We start from the raw sequence: 16,506 nt of genomic DNA, 5'->3' as shown, positions 1-16,506 counted from the left end.
TAGTCTCTTTCTCCCAAAAGACTCTGTTCCATGATACAAGGAGAATTCAGTTCTTTTTGGCAGACCTCCACATCAGTTTGGAAGCAGTAAAAACAACCACAAAAACAAGCCTGGTTTCTCAACGTCTTTACTCTCAATATTTTAAGTGACATTTTATTTCTTATTTTTATTTCACTTTGTTTTCGATAACCAGCGGTAATACCCCTTTCCACTGTATCGTTTGAGTTCAATGCCATAATAGGAATGTAGATGAGAATGAATTATAGAGAGGAGTTCAACCATATGTTCCATGCTTGTAATTGTTATTGGCAAAATTTGAAGGAAAGGCCCTGCATCTCTTAATTGAGGAGTGGATGACTTTAAGTGATGCTACATGGAGGGCGTAAAATCCCAGCAGATGATGCAATTATGTTTAAAAATGAGTATTATTAAATAATTCACACTTTTAATATGGAGAAATTAGGTCATTTTTTCACTCCTCCCACAAATGTTCAATCTTAATATCTAGGTTATGAAACAACGCAGACAGTGTTATCCATCCTGGTAGGAACAGAGAATGCCAGTTATGACAGGCTCATTGTTTACTTTAACAGGTAATTTGTGGACCGGAATCATTTAATTGTTCTGAGTACATAATTACATGTCAGCAATTTCCAATTTAATTAAAATTTACAAATCTGAAGATTAAGGGAATTTTTGAATTATTAATCATTTTTCCACTAGGAAATCTTGTTGCTCTGCAGGAGATTTGTCCAGTGTACAACTATACGTATTTTTTTCCTTCTCTTTCGCAGACAGACAATTTTCCCGCAGAGCCCAATTACATGGGCAGCAGGCAGCAGTTTGTTCAAAGGTAAGGCCTATTAAATAACTTTCTCGGCTTCCCCATTTGCATTCGTGGCAAAATTGCTTTGCAAGAGACTACACTTCAGATTCAAACTCGTAGAGACAACACTTTCTCTTCTTTTTCTTTATATGTATTTCAGTAGCTCCACGTTTAAGGACCCAGAAAGAGCCAGCCTGAGAGACAGTGGGCACGGGGACAGTGATCAGGCTGACAGTGACCAAGACACTAACAAAGGCTCCTGCTGTGACATGTCTGTTAGGGAGGCACTCAAGATGAAAACTACTTCAACTAAAAGCCAACCACTTGAACAAGGTGAGTGAAGCCTTCCAATGCTTACGACGTGTAAAGCTTAAGCAATCATTATAAACCTATTAGTACTAGAGTCGCAGTTTATCACGGTGGAACGGACCATTGATAATATATCAAAGAAACAGCAGATCCCGAGCTTGTCCCAGACAGAAAGCAACTATTCAACACCTCAGGAACAACAGAAAAAGGAAGGCCATGGATATTAGTCTGTAACCATCTTAAAATGACAACTTGACCAAAGTCACCAGATTGTTCGTAGCTTTACAGACATTCCCCAACCTGTCCCATTTTTTGTTTCATTAGCAAGGAAAGCAGGGCATATGTTGGCTAGATATGCACATTCTAATATACTAACTTACAAGATCAAATTTAGTAAATTCACCACGTTTAGGTAAAATGAAAACCTGGTTGGAATTTTATAGCTTTTAGCAGAGTTTGTTTATTTTTAATGTGCATTTTAGCCTCAAAGTAGTTTTTCAAGAGTTAAATGACAGCAAGCCAGAATTTTGGCTCCTTTTTTGATTTACATCTAAATGTGCATGGGTGTCAAATAAATATGTACTTGTTTACCCTGATAGAGATAAAAAAGAAATACTTCCTAATAATACAAATGTTTTCTAAAAGTCTACCTTCAATTTATCCATTTGATATGCCTTTTTATTAGTTTTGATGCTTTTATTGTTTCAAACACAATGAAATATTTGCTAATGATTCACCCAGAGAATTAAGCTACTCTGACATATAAGACTTAGGCACTGTGAATAGGTTTTTATGTCTAATTATAAAAAATGAAAAACACTGTTGTATAAATCGGGTTTCAGAATTGCAAGTACGTATTACATTAGTTAATACTAGTTTTCAAAGTATAATAGTATTTAAATATATCTAATATTTATTATTTCAGTTTTTTAGGGAGAAACTACATTTAAACTTTGTGAACATAGTCATTTATTCTTCTAATTCACTTCTTGATTGTCAATTCATAGAAAGTAACCTTTTGCCTGTAGTGAAGCCTGACATATTACATATGTGTCAATAGATATTATTAATTTCTCTAATCTAAAATTAAAATTCATTTTAATACAAACACATTCACACATATGTGAATTCAATACAGAAATAAATACATAGGTTCATAATAATATATATGCAATACAGAAATAAATACATATGTTCAATAAAATATAATTTATATTTCTGCACTGAATACAACATCCTGAATTTATTTTAAGATTGGCCTCCAAAAAAGCCTTTTTTGATAAGTCATAACTGCCATATACACCATAGCAACTTTTTGTCCAACAATGCAATATTGTGTTTTATAGTAATTGAATTGTAATTGAATTGAATTACAATTGAATATTGAATTGAATATTTATAGAATATTCATAGTTCCTACAAATTTGAATGTTTACTTAAAGTGACTTAAATGATCTTGATGGGTTTTAACTATGTCATATTATAATATGTGAATTTTTTAGACAAATTTTAAGTAGTGGGTTCTTGCATCTTGATATGTGAATACAGAACCTAACATAGACTCATCTTTGTGTGTAATAAAGTGATTGATGGATAATACATTGGCTACTTTTTTCAAAGCTGCATAGAGTAAGTAAAGAGTTTGCATTTATTATCATATTTCATGAGAAACTTTGTTAATCAAAGAAAAGTTTATATGCTGTTCACATTAACTCTTTAAATTATTTTCATCCAACTGAGCAATATATTTGATGGGAAAGAGCAAAGGCCCCTATAGAAAATGGAAGTGGTTTTATTTATGCCTAAAGATGTAATTTATACTGAAAATCTGTTTTTTCAATTTTGATATTAGAAGATAATACCTTAAAAAAGTAGGCCATTCTTAGAAGAGCATATATTTGGTATATATTGTAAATAACATTCTACATAAAATAATTGCTAGTGTAAGAGTGAGAATGCTAATACAAATGTGTCCTGGAAAACAACTAGTTTCCACACATCTTTCTTAATAAATATGGGAAAGTTATTATGAATCTATGAATTATAGAAGAAATACAGACCTCTACTTTAAAACATGATTTTGGAGGATTAGATAAAATAGTATTTCATTGACTGATTGACTGATTAATGTATTAGTTCATGTATTTAATAAATATCTATTAAATCATTTCAATACTTGAGGAAAGTTAGTTTCTTCAGGAACCTCAAAAATAAATTTGACTTGGAGTCTGCCTTCAAGAAACTGTATGTAACTAGTAGAGATGGGGAAGCTCTCCCTCTCTGTCTCTCTCATCTGTCTCCATTTTTCATCTTCAGTCTCCCTATTTCTTTCCATCATCTATATCATCTTTTTTGTTTTCTTCTTTCCTTCCTTTTTGCCTTCCTTCCTCCCTCCTTTCATTCTTTCCTTCCTTCCTTCCTTCCTTCCTTCCTTCCTTCCTTCCTTCCATTCTTCTTTTTCTTCTTTCTTTCTTTCTTTCTTTCTTTCTTTCTTTCTTTCTTCCATCTATCCATGTTTATACTTATCTATCTACCCATATAGATTCAGAGAAGGAGACTAGCATTTACTGAGTTCTTACCATTTACTATAAACTGTGTTAGCTCCATTTCATTGTTAGCTTATTTAACCTGAAAACTCTAAAATGCTTAATCATTTTTGTCTCACTCACAAGAAAACTGAACGTATAGAAAATATATTAATCTGCTCAGCAGGTTGGAATTTTATGCTACATCTAGATATAGCTAAAACTTGTGTCTTTTCTACACAACTTTGTCTCCAAATGTGAGAATTTGCTCAGACATTCTGATTCACTGCTATGACTAGATATCAAATAAACATTGAAGAATAAGTTAAAACCTGAGTCATGTATGCAAACCTTACGGGAGAATATAAGAATAGCTCATATGCATTGAATGAATTATGCAGTACTTAAAACTTATTATCCTATTTAGTTTTCATTGCATTTATAGATAAGGAAGTACTGCTACTCTCACATTTAACAGATATTAAGAAATGTTCTCAGTGTTCTGCAGTTATAAGCAGTGAAGTCAACATTAGAAATAAAATGACATGCCTTCAGAGCCCGCCCTCTTACCCAATGCTTTATACTATTCACATAATGAACAGTTTACTCAGAAATAATTTTAAAATGTTTGAAGAAGCCATCAGCCATTGTCTTGGTCAATGTACTCTGTTAATTTATTTGAAAAGCGTCAAGAGAGGCAATGCCAAATTAATTCAATGCACACCCATAAAGAATAATTTTCTTTACAGATGAAAGACGATGACAGCTGTATTTAAGCAATTATCTCATGTCAGATTTCAAATATTAAACCCTAATCTTTAATACCTTCAAAAATATCCTAAGAATCAACAGTAAATTTTCTCTTAGGAGAAAGAAACCAAACACTAAACAGAAAGAAATCCATTTATGAGTCTTTTTTCCTTTCTAAAAATTTGTAGTAGTGCCTTAACACATTTCAGTTAAAACAATCAATAGCATATTATATTTTATAGTTTTTGTATTAGCTTATTTGATTTCTTTCCTTGTTTAAATTTTCTCTATTAAGAAAAATGATGTTCTATTTCTAACTCAAAATATTTCTTTAGCTTAGAAATTAGAATTAATTCCAAAAATAATCTTCACATTTTCAATGGAACTTTCTACTGATAATGGTTTTCCTTTGCAAATGATTTAGGCCTTTGAAATCTTCTATTATTAGTTCAAATATTACTTTTTCTTCTCTTTTGTGCAGACTTTTTCCATTTGTTCTATTCCTGATAATTATGTTTATTGCTACCATCAGTTTAGTCGTCCCAAATACACAGCAGTAGTATGTGTTGCTCATTATTTTAGCAAAAATATTTGAAAGAGTTCAGTAGTTAATTGAAGGTGTGATGGATAGCATGACAGCTGGGGAATCGCCTTAAGGATTTTATGTTAAATCCTCTAATAGAAAGAAGTGGTTTTAGTTTCTCTAGTGGGACTAAAAAAAATTCTCAAAGAATGTACTTAGTTTTTTTCTATTTGGTTGCATCTTTGTGCCCTGCCAGTCTATTTGTCACTTAGATTTTCTCCATACTCCCTTTGTCCAATATTATAGGTAGGTAGGTAGGTAGGTATCTACCTAGGTAGATAGGTAGGTAGATAAAGCAATCCACTTTGACTTCTTTCAGAAAACATCTGTACTTTGGAGTTTCTGTCCATTACAGAGGTCTGGTAAAGTATTTTGATTGTGAGCAATAACTTTTTCTTCTTTAACAACATTTAGTAAACTTTCCCTAAAATTCAGTAGTCTCTCTTGATTCCCAAATAATAAATGTGCAGTTTTCATAAATGCTGTCTGGTGATTTCTTTGAGCTCTTTATTGATAACTCAGTGACTGTTCTCAAGTTTTCAAGGGTAATCAGTCTTCTGCTATCTTTATAGTTGACTGAAACCAAGTTCGTGAATTTAAGCCAGAAGCTAGTGGAATAGCATTGCACCCTGTAAGTGTTGACAACCTTTGCTAGGGACAGCAGTAGAAGCATCACCGTGAGGGAAGCTAATGCCCTGTTAGGTGGCCAACTGTCCATCCCTTCCTCTGTAACTGGATTCCAGGACTTTTCTGATCCTTAGAAGTTGCTTCATTCAAGTTCTTTCTCATTTCTCCTTTTATTTAATTGCCTTATACTTTCTTTCCTTCTTTTTTTTTTTTTTTTTCCTATTCAATCCTGTGCCTCCTCTGTCCTCTCTCTTCTGCTAGAAAATCTGACTTCTTAAATTACATTCTGGGTTCAAAACATTTCAGAATAGAATCCCTGATTAAAATCTAATAAAAGTAAAATCAATAGAAAGTTGAGAATAATAGAAAGACAAAATAAGGTAGGTTTGCTCCAGTGAATTCAGTTTTAAAACTAAATTACATTCTTAAGGGTTGCCTTCCCTCTTCCCAGAGGACATTCTGGAAAACTACAAAAATTAAAGCTAATGGATTTTTTTGTTTGTTTGTTTTGTTTTTTACAAGTCACTGTTTGAATTTTGCTTGTGGGCCCCATATTTAAAACAGGATTAGGCTAGTTTAAAGACTGCAGTATTTTTTATGTGATTTCAGAGTTTGGCGAGGCTCTGAGCCCTACTCTTTCAACATCGCCCTCCCTAATTTACTGCATAATGACTGCAATTTCACCATATTTCTAATTATGTCTGGAAAGGAAACAGTTTAAGGTTTCTACAACCTATACTTTACCATGGAGGAACAACTTAAGGAAGAAATAATAGGGAAATGGGAGAACACAAGGTGAAGCTCTTGTCCACCAGAGTAGGGGTGGAGCCATACATACAGGGTTTGGAAAGGAGTTATTGAGAAAGGATTAGGGCACTGAACGCAAACTTGACCTACTTTGCAATTGCCCCTAGAACTGACTAGCGATAGGACCGTACTTGGATAGTACTGTAATATTCTCAAGTTTCCGTTCTGCTTTCTATTCTGCACCTATGGTTACTGCAGCTGTGACCCTTCCAATCAGTCGATGTCTCTTCCCAGACCTTCCCATAACACGCATCAGCAAATTGCTTCTACACAAGTAAGGACACAGAGGTGATGACGTCGTCCATCCTCGCAATCTCTGAAAATACTTTTAAAAAGAAATGCTGCTGTAAACTTATTAATATCAATTTGTCTTATGAAGGAAATGGAAAATCACTGCCATATAGAGAGATGGGGAGTGGGGAAAGCAAAAGGAACAGTTGACTATTTAATACCAGGAAGAAATCACTTACGGATTTTTAAAGGCACTGCTGCTTTTATGATTCCAATGTGTGGCATTTAAGAAATTGTATTATTTGTCAAGAATTCTTATTATATCAAGCCATCTAAGTTTGTATTCGGCTGCATTTAAGAGCACCTTAATGTCAACTTTTTCCCCCTCTTGTGCTGTCTTAGGACTTTCAGAATTCATCTGGCTTTAGATTTTACTGGATAAAATATTCCCCAAACTATGAGCAGCTTAAGTTCATTTTTGATTACCAAACTTTGCAAATGTCCCATAGTGCACCTAACTTTAAAAGTTTCAATGACATCTCTTTCTCATGTGCAAACATCTGTTTCTAGAATCCAGCAGCTGGTATCATGAAAATAGAGAGATTTTATCACCCTCACATTTGTTCTCATCGTAAAGCCTCCCTAACAAGTGTTGCATGATTTACTATAGATTCAATGTGATTTTTAGGTTATCTTGCTTTTAGTAATGACTTTTGCTAAAACACTCCAAATAGGGAATGTTGGGACAGTAGTTCCCAAACTTTTAGAATGTCATTTTGCCTTGGGGCAGGGGAACCCTTCCCAGACTTAGAATTATTGTTTCTTTCAAACACTGGGATACAGCTAGAGGATTTTGGTTTTTGTGTGGTTTTTTAATAAGGACTTTTTTTCATTTTTACAAATAAAATTGTATATTAATATTATGTACATTTCTATGAAAATAAGAGTATGACATAAACGATAAACTATGACAATCAAGCATGGTTATTAGTTCATCTGTTAATTAAGAATTGTGAAAAACTAATGTTGATAGGTCTTAAGCTTCTTCAAGAAATTTTCCATTATTTCACTTTAAACCCATGTTCTAGTATTGCAGGTTCAACGTTCTTTTGAAAACCATATGAGGAAACGTTAGGGTAGGAAGATTCCTTGAATCCTTGAAGCATAATTCCCCTGTTTTATAAGTAAGAAAACAGATTCAATGAGTCTTAAAGTTAGAGGCAGAGATAGTGCTAGTTCTAGGCTTATCATTTGCTGGTCTTGAGTTCTTTGTATCCTTTATGCCATTCCTGTAATTCATGATAGAGAGACTTCAGCGTCTCCAAGCAGGTACTTCAGATTTGTCAAAACACTTCATTTTTTTATAAATCTGAAGATGTAGGCAGTTATGTCTGAGAGCTTAATTTTCGATTCTTTCATGTATATTGAATAAATATTTAACATATAAGTATATAAATATATATTATATATACATTGAATAAATGTATTGAATAGAAGCTCCAAAAATCAAAAAGATGTATCATACCAGATGTAGACAGTGACACTATTGTGTTATTTGTCACCAAGCATAAGGGTGTATATGTTTCTCATCTAGGCACAATATCTACACTTGTAATTGTGAGTCCCTGATATTGTCTCAGTGCACCGAGGGATGATGGTTCCAAGGAGAGATTTATTTAATCACTTTTTTTTTTCTTTTAATGAACAACTGTGCCAGGGATGCAAAGACAAAGTAATGCACAGGCTGGGTTCTGCAGGAGCTCATACTCTAGTAAGAGAATTGGACGTATAAGCTCTGAGGTTGGTGTAGTGAGAGCCATGCCCTGAGTATGCATGGAGTCGTGAGAAAGAAAACCCAGCTGAGATTTAAGGGAATCAAAGAAAACTCCTGGGGAAGGAGACATTTGAGTTGACTGGTTCATTCAGAAAATGTTTACCTGTTTGGGGAGGCAGGATAAGAGGGCACTCTAAGAAACACAGATGAAGTAATGTATGGCAAGTTGCTGTTGGATGCATGTGAGTAGGAAGGTGTGAGATGAAAAATGGGGCAAATGAGACCGAGAGGTTGTGAGAAGCCCAGTGATGAGACAACTGACAAGGAGCCATTGGAGGTTCAGGTGGCAACAGTGCAAAGTCTCATTTTATTTTTATATTATTTTTTATTTCTTTAGAAAGAGAGAGAGCACGAGCAGGGAACAGGGGCAGAGGAAGAGAGAGAAAGAAGCAGGCTCCATCCTTGGCACAGAGCTGGACGTGGGGCTCAATCCACGACCCTGAGATTATGACCTGAGCCAAAATCAAAAGTCAGAGGCCCAACCGACTGAGCCACCCAAGCCCTCCCAAAGTCTCATCTTAAAGAGATTATTTTCTGTCAATGCCTGGGGAGACAGGGATACACTTAGGAAGCTGAGGAAGTAATGTAAGACAAGGCAAATGAGACCCAGAGTAGTAAACAGGTAGCAGGAATGGAATTAAGTGAAAGATTAAAAACTTTTTAGAATATGACAGTACTTTTATGATTATAAAAAAATTGCTTATTATTCACTTGAAATTGATTTTGAGATAATGGTTTCTAAAGGAAAAAAAACATTTCATACCCAAATAAATGGACTATACCTTGAATTATTTAAGTCTCTTTTTGTGTAATTTATACCATATATATTAAATAACACACAAATATTTGAAAGTTTCAGCATTTTCTCTAAATTGACAATACTGATTTGTATGCTGAAATCAACTTACTAACAAAACTTCACCATTTAAAGATGATAGAAAAAAAATAAAAAATAAAGATGCTAGGACCAAACAGAAATGAAACAAAAAAACTTCAGCTAACCAGAGAATTTTTAGAAAATGGAGAGGCAGTGTGGAACGTGGTATCATAATGAGTCTGAGAATCATGACTTGGGTGACTAAGTTCAGTTTACTAAAGTGGAAAAGACAGGGTGAGGTCACCACGGGGAAAATATTTGGGAAGTAAAAAAGAGTTTAAGGTGAATATCAGAACAGGCAACTGGAAAATATAATTTGGCAATCCGAATAGAAGTTTGGAGGTATAAACTTGGACAATCCTATGGACATAGGATCATGCGTGAAGTATGTACATTGATGAAATACGTCATTGGGAGAAAAGAATCCAGGAGACTAGAATCCAGGATTATTGGGAAAAAAGGATCCAGGACAGAATCCTGCAGCATTTAGAAGTTGGGAAGGGAGAAAGTTCAATAATGGTTCCACCTGCCAAGAAACATGTTCAGTATGTTTGTGACAATCCAAAATCTGGAGACGTCATGGATGAGTTTTATGACCAAAACCTAGAGTTTTTAGATTTCATTTCCAACCAAATATCATTGAGAGCCAAATTAAATCAATACATTAAGTAAAGTTAGATAATACTGTTTTTGTTAAAAACAGGATGATACTGAGAAAGTTGTTTTATGAGTCAACAAACAAGCTTAGAGTAAAGTCCCAAACAGGTGACCTGGCACTACTGGGATAAATGTATAACTTCTGGAGCTCACTTGCTTTGAAAGAAGGAACATTCACTTGGAATCAAACGTTCTGAATTTTTCATGTAATTCAGTAACACTTTCTATAGTATCATTGTGTATATGGCACTATCTTAATTGCTATGTTGTATATTTACTCAACAAATATTCCTTGGGTTTCTGGTATGTGCCAAGCACTCCCCCAGGTGTTGAAGACTGAATAGTAAGCAAAACAAACATTCCTTCACACTGAGCTTACATTCAAATGATGATGAAATAGTCAAGTGAACTCTCTCAAGACTCACAAAATCCATTTTCACAGAACTGGTAGTCTAGTAAAGGAAGTGAAACATGTACTAAATATAATAAAATGTATAAAATAATGTACTATTGATTAGGGGTAAATGAAAGGGTCTGAGAGTTTCAAAAAGAGGATAGAATATTGATAATTATTCAATGAAGACTTCATACTAGAGATGAAATTTTAGCTAAGACTTAACAGATGAACAAGGTTTTTACTTTGAGAGATAGAAGAAGCACAACAAATACATAAATACAATCATGGGATATGGAAAGTGGATTTAATATCTGGGGGATAATGAATAGTTCAATGTGTCCAGAGAAGGGACAGAAGGAAAAAATGCTGAAGAAAACAGAAAAACGTGATCAGTAAGGAAGGGAGGAAGTAGGAAAGCCATAGAGTCATGGTAGTCAGAGATGGATAAGAACAAACATTTTGATTCTTTAGAGAAATCCAAGAAAATGAGGCTCAAGGAACAGCTATACAATCTGATAACTGACAGACCACTCTTGATTTTAATGAGAGGAGTTATAATGGAGTAATGAAAAAAGAAAAGGGATTTCAGAAAGATAGACTATGAAGTAAGGTCAGGAATTGGAGATAGCAATTTCTCTTATTTCAAGACTGGTGAATAATGGAATAAGGGAAAGACAGGGAAAATAGTAACTAAGGAAGATGGTATTATGAATGGAAAATGCTTTAATCATTTAAGATAACTAATTATTAATATACTGAGGCAGAGGATCCAATTAGAAGGAAATATTGAAGGACAGGACTGGATAGAGGATATGCATGGGAGTGTAATGGAGATGCTAGCCTTAAAGTAAAGATCAACTCATTTTCTGTAAAGGAAAGAAAGGAGAAATAAATTAAAAAGATCAATGTATAGGTGAAATGAAAATACTTATAGGGAGTTCATTATAGGTGGGTCCAATATTCTCTATAAAGTGCAAGGCAAAAGACATCAATCTCATTATTTCACATAAGCCTTTAGAGTATATAAATGACTTCAGATTTGTGAAAAACCAGGGACATCATGAAATTACCAAAATATTCTACTCCAAAGTGCACATCTGTCAAAAACAAATATGGATGGCAGTTATTTTATATTTATATTTGTTAAAAAAAAAAGAAATAGGAACATGTTATATAGCGAACTAAATATATATATTTATATTTAACCAAATATATTAACATTCAAATTTGCTCCCCTGGTACTTTCCAATTTCATAGCTTGAATAAATTTTTGAAAGTTGATGTTTTGATATGTATGCTTATAATTCTTGGAACAAGATGTTTTCCAGAATTAAGGATTTTTCAGATTTTACAAAGGTGATATAATACGTATATCATATATTATATAAAATCCTCACTGGAATCTGGCAATACACACAATCAAACACATTAAATTTTGTAGAAAAAAACCTGAATATTTGCAGTAAATGGAGTAAATGAATACTATAAATAGCTTATGTTAGTTCAAGTCATTTTTTACCACTAGATGAGTAATAAAACAATTTCCAGATCTGAAATATTTTTGGGTTTCAAAATTATGGGCAAGGAATTATATAGACTTGTACTTAATTTGCATGTTGGGGCTTTGCTTCCTTAAATTCTTGACAACCAGTTATACTGATTGTCAAGTGGTAACATAATGATGATTCAAGTGGTAACATAATGAAAAAATTATTATGTACCACCATAAGAACTTATTTAATCCTCTCTTCTATTAAATCATTATAGAAATATGTAGTTGGGGTCTTGCTTCAAATGTAGAAAAAAATAGTCTATCATCCCTGTAATAGTTTTAATGTGATAAATATTTACTTTAGGAAGCTAAAGAGTAATCTTGGAGCATTTAAATGTTGGACTTGAAAGTGGACTAAGACTGTAAGATACAGGGTGAATTAAGTATTTGAAACTGGGACAATACATGATCAAAGATTTAGAGATGTGGCAACTGAACAGTATAATACAAGAATGGCAAAAAAAAGTAGAAATATTTGTATTTGAATATGGGATATAAAATTATAATGGAGACAAATTGAACCAGATGAATGGGTTAGGGTCAGATTATGAAAAACCTTGAATTCCATACCAACGACTTTGAACCATATTCTACAGGCAATTGAAAACTCTTTTGAGTGGCGTTACCTGGTCACATTTTTCTTTTAAAGTGATCAATTAGTAATAGAACAGGGGAGAGTTGGGAATGAAAAAAAAACAATGGCCAAACCAATCCATCACCAAAATTCAAAAAGGGAGAAGTATGTTTAATATTTCTTTCATTTTTATATAACATGTCATGCACTTTAATTGCATATACCCAAGAAATTTTATTGAAATTATTCTGAGCATTAAATACGATTAATTCAAAAGACACATTACTCAATTCAAAGTACTGCTATTTATATTTGTTAATAAGCAAAGTTGATTTTTTCCTTTCCCTTTTATTTTACAGCAGAGCTAACAACCCTATCTTAAATATAAATCATAGTGAAGCCATTAAAAGATCATAGATAACTTGACAAACTGTGTGAATTTATTCAGATAACAAAAGATCAGCTACTAGTAATAAGGAATTTAAAAAAAACACACACACATTTACTGAACATCTCTTACGTGACAAGCACTGCCCCAAACACTTTTGTGTTTTTACTTTATGTATTTATTTTGAAAGAGAGGAAAAGAGAGAGAATCCCAAGCAGGCTCTGCACCTTCAGCCCAGAGCCTGATGCGGGGCTTGAACTCATGATCTGTGAGATTATGACCTGAGATGAAACCAAGCTTAACAAACTGAGCCACCCAGAGGACCCTGCACCAAGCACTTTTAAACAAATTTGTCCTAATGGCAAGCCAGTGAGATACTGTTATCTCCTGTAATAAATGAAAACCCCGTGCATCAGAAAACGGAAGGATCTTGCCCACAGATGAGACCCTTAACTGTGTAGCAGTTGTCTGTCTGATGTCATGTCTGTGCTCTTTGCACTCTTGTCCCTTCTGCTTATTTACAGTCTTCAATAATCATGTGCAAAGAATAAATCCCAATCCAGTTATATTGTATGAATTAAGCGCTAGTATCAGTGTCACTTTTAGAACTATGATAGACTGCTCAGAGATATTGAAGTGATATAAACAAATTTAATCCCACTTTACTGATGATCTACAATTTGTAAGACATTGTAGTCCATATGTATTCTTAAGACATTTCACAGTTCTCTAGGTATTTGATCAAAGGTTTTGAACAATTAAAACACAGCAAAATAGCTTGAAAATTTCATTTACCTCGGTTCCCCCTCCATCCCAACCCTGCCAATATTTTCTCTCTACTTTCACAAGCTCTTCCCAGCCAGCTCTATTCTCATCCCAGTAAGTGGCATCACCATCTACTAGTCACTCTAATCAGAAACCAGCAAAGGAACTCCTTTTCTATCTCTTCAGCATCACAGTATGTGTTATTAAGTCCTGTTGTTACACGACCCAATTCATCTTGAAATGTCTTCAGTTCACTTAGTTAGAGTTTATTTCCCCTGTCCAGGCTGCCTCCCTTTCTCAGAACACCTCCTAGGCAGGTGCCCACCTGCTTCCCTCAATGCCCTGTTAGTTAACTACCATCCATTAGCAGGACAGTGATCCCCTTGAGAGATAAATTTGATCATTTCACTCCTCCAAGTATAAACATTCAGTGATTTTCACAGAGTTCTGGGAGGAGGGGGGGTGATCTGCACTTTTAACCTTGGTCTATAAGCCTTGCCCTTGTGCCAGTCTCCTGCTAGTTTACTGTACCCCAGCCAGGGAGGTATTCTTTCAGTGTCTTCTTCCCTATTTCAAGAAAAAGGCTCCTGGTGAATAGAACTTTTTTGCACTAATTTGTCTCCCCCAGTAGTCTGCAAGCGACATGTTGTGAAGGAGATACTTCTCTTGCACTCCCTGTATTCTCAATATATTCCCAGTATTTATTTACCAAAAAAAAAAAAAAAAAAAAAAAAAAAAAAAAAAAAAAAAAAGAAAGAAAGGGAGAAAAAAAAGAAAGAAAAGAAAGAAAAAAGAAAAAGAAAACAAAAAGTTATCAAAGATTAAAAATACAGATCACTAAGAAGATCTTAAAGAACTTGAAGTCACAGGATAAATATTAAAAGATCTTGATCTGGTAAATGATATGATATTGAATTAATCTTTAAAAGAGCCAGTTTTGTTACAGTTAGAAACAGATCAAACAAATATTTAATGACTTCAAAGAACAGAATTATGTACATTTACTTAAATTATCTCATCTACCAGACACAATTTTGAATAATTTTATAAGGTATTATAATTTAATAAGATATAATTGCCATTTCCATTTTGAATAGAGGAGATAACCAACCTAAGGTCCTCAAGCTTTCATATGGCTGAACCAGAATTTTGGTTATCATGGGTCTGTTCATCATCTCATGGTGTCAATTGCCCATGTGAGAAGTAATGAAGTTCTCACTAGTCTAGGTGATATTGAAAATAAGAGCGAGTCTTGGGGGTGCCAATATTTGGAGACTAAAAGCCTTAATATCTTGGTAGAGAGTAAGAAAGGGCCATCAAGTTTTCAAAATTAGAAACTTCCATCAGGTTGTAACAATATTGTTGGGTTATTGAATAGTATTGGCTGGCTAAAACGATGTGCAGAGAAAGCAAATGGTGCAATAGGAATGAGTAAAAGAAACACAGGATAATGCAAAAAGTAAGTACAATTTATTTGAAATATGTGATATTCTACTTGAAATATCTGACTGCAGATTTTCAGATCATTCTATAATATTGAGGGAAAGATGGATACATTTGGGTTATCTTTTGAGTGTCCATTACTAATATTGGATTATAAAGTATATATAAAAATTTGAGTGAGTGGATAAACTGACATATTCAGGAAAAAAGTAAAGCAAATTGCCACTATGAAACACAGGAGACAATTTAGGAAAATGAAAGCTTATCTTGAACCTTAGATGAGGCAGGTAAAGATTCCACAAAGCTCAGAAGTGATCCTTCTTACTACTAGGCTGAGAAGCTATATTTGCAATGAAATCATTTTATTTGAATACACAGAAAAGTGGTGTTCATTTCTTTGTATGAAATACTGATAAAGTTGGCCATATCCATGTAACTGATTTAAAAAGCCATCAATAATTAGATAAGTCTATTTAGAGTGAAAGCAGAGTGGTGAAAATGAAAGATTTGTCAGAAGGAATAACAGACAACACTAGGAAAAAGAAGAGTAGTAAGGTACTCAAATATAGAAGAGTTTTGAAAGAGAAGGGTAAGTGTACCTCTTCAGAGCATGATGTGAAATCCTCTTGAGTTTATACTTTAAAAAGAATATATATTTCAAATATTAAAAATTAGAGAAACAACCCTCTAGAGGCCAGGGTTTTCCAGATTTCTTCCTTGCATTTTACTGAGGATACCAATACTGTTTCTACTCCTTCTTTCCTTCTATAAAACACTGAACATGTTAAAAGCCTAGGCTACATCAAACTCCAGAATTTATAAAATACATTTCCTTCTAGATTTGTTTTAATTAAATTTAATTTTGATATTCTTTAAAAAAATTGTTTTATTTGAGAGAAAGAGAAGGGGTGCACGTGTGAGTGCGCATGCATGCGTGGGGGATGGGCAGAGGGAGAGAGAGAGAGAGAGACAGAGACAGAGACAGAGAATCTTAAGCAGGCTCCATGCTCAGCACAGAGACTGATGTGGGGCTTGATCCCACAAACCTGGGATCATGACCTGAGCCAAAATCAAGAGTTGGTTGCTCAACCAACTGAGCCACCAAGGTACCCCAACTTTGACTTTCTATGTGATTACTGAACTTATTTTCTGTTTTATGCCCATACATATATGTATGAAAACATATATGAGTTTACATATATACATACATTTATCTCCAAAATTTGAATGGCAAAAGCATTAAAAATATATATTTAATTACACTTAGAGTACATCCATCAGAATATCACTAACTTCTGACGTTTATTGTAACGTTGCCTGGAAATTCTACCAGGTTACTAGACACTTGTCCTTGAAATCAC

The 16,506-nt window shown here is 33.9% G+C and overlaps 1 protein-coding gene across 3 annotated transcripts in view; it reads left to right on the top strand.

Annotated features, from left to right (window-relative positions):
* Positions 1–16,506, top strand: part of PCDH17 (protocadherin 17) — a 100,307-nt gene that overhangs the window by 36,093 nt on the left and 47,708 nt on the right. For 2 of the 3 annotated variants that reach the window (XM_086710996.1, XM_086711011.1), the window contains 2 exons: positions 795–853; positions 987–1,159. In XM_086710996.1, the coding sequence (XP_086567122.1) occupies positions 795–853; positions 987–1,159 (232 nt within the window). The remainder of the gene's footprint in view (positions 1–794; positions 854–986; positions 1,160–16,506) is intronic. The other variant, XM_086711003.1, reaches the window with a different exon arrangement.

Source organism: Puma concolor, chromosome A1 (assembly GCF_028749965.1).
Source record: "Puma concolor isolate L17-30 chromosome A1, mPumCon1.1.hap2, whole genome shotgun sequence".
Taxonomy (NCBI): Eukaryota; Metazoa; Chordata; class Mammalia; order Carnivora; family Felidae; genus Puma; species Puma concolor.
The sequence above is the reverse complement of the archived record's forward strand: the minus strand, read 5'-3'. Positions and strand labels throughout refer to the sequence as shown.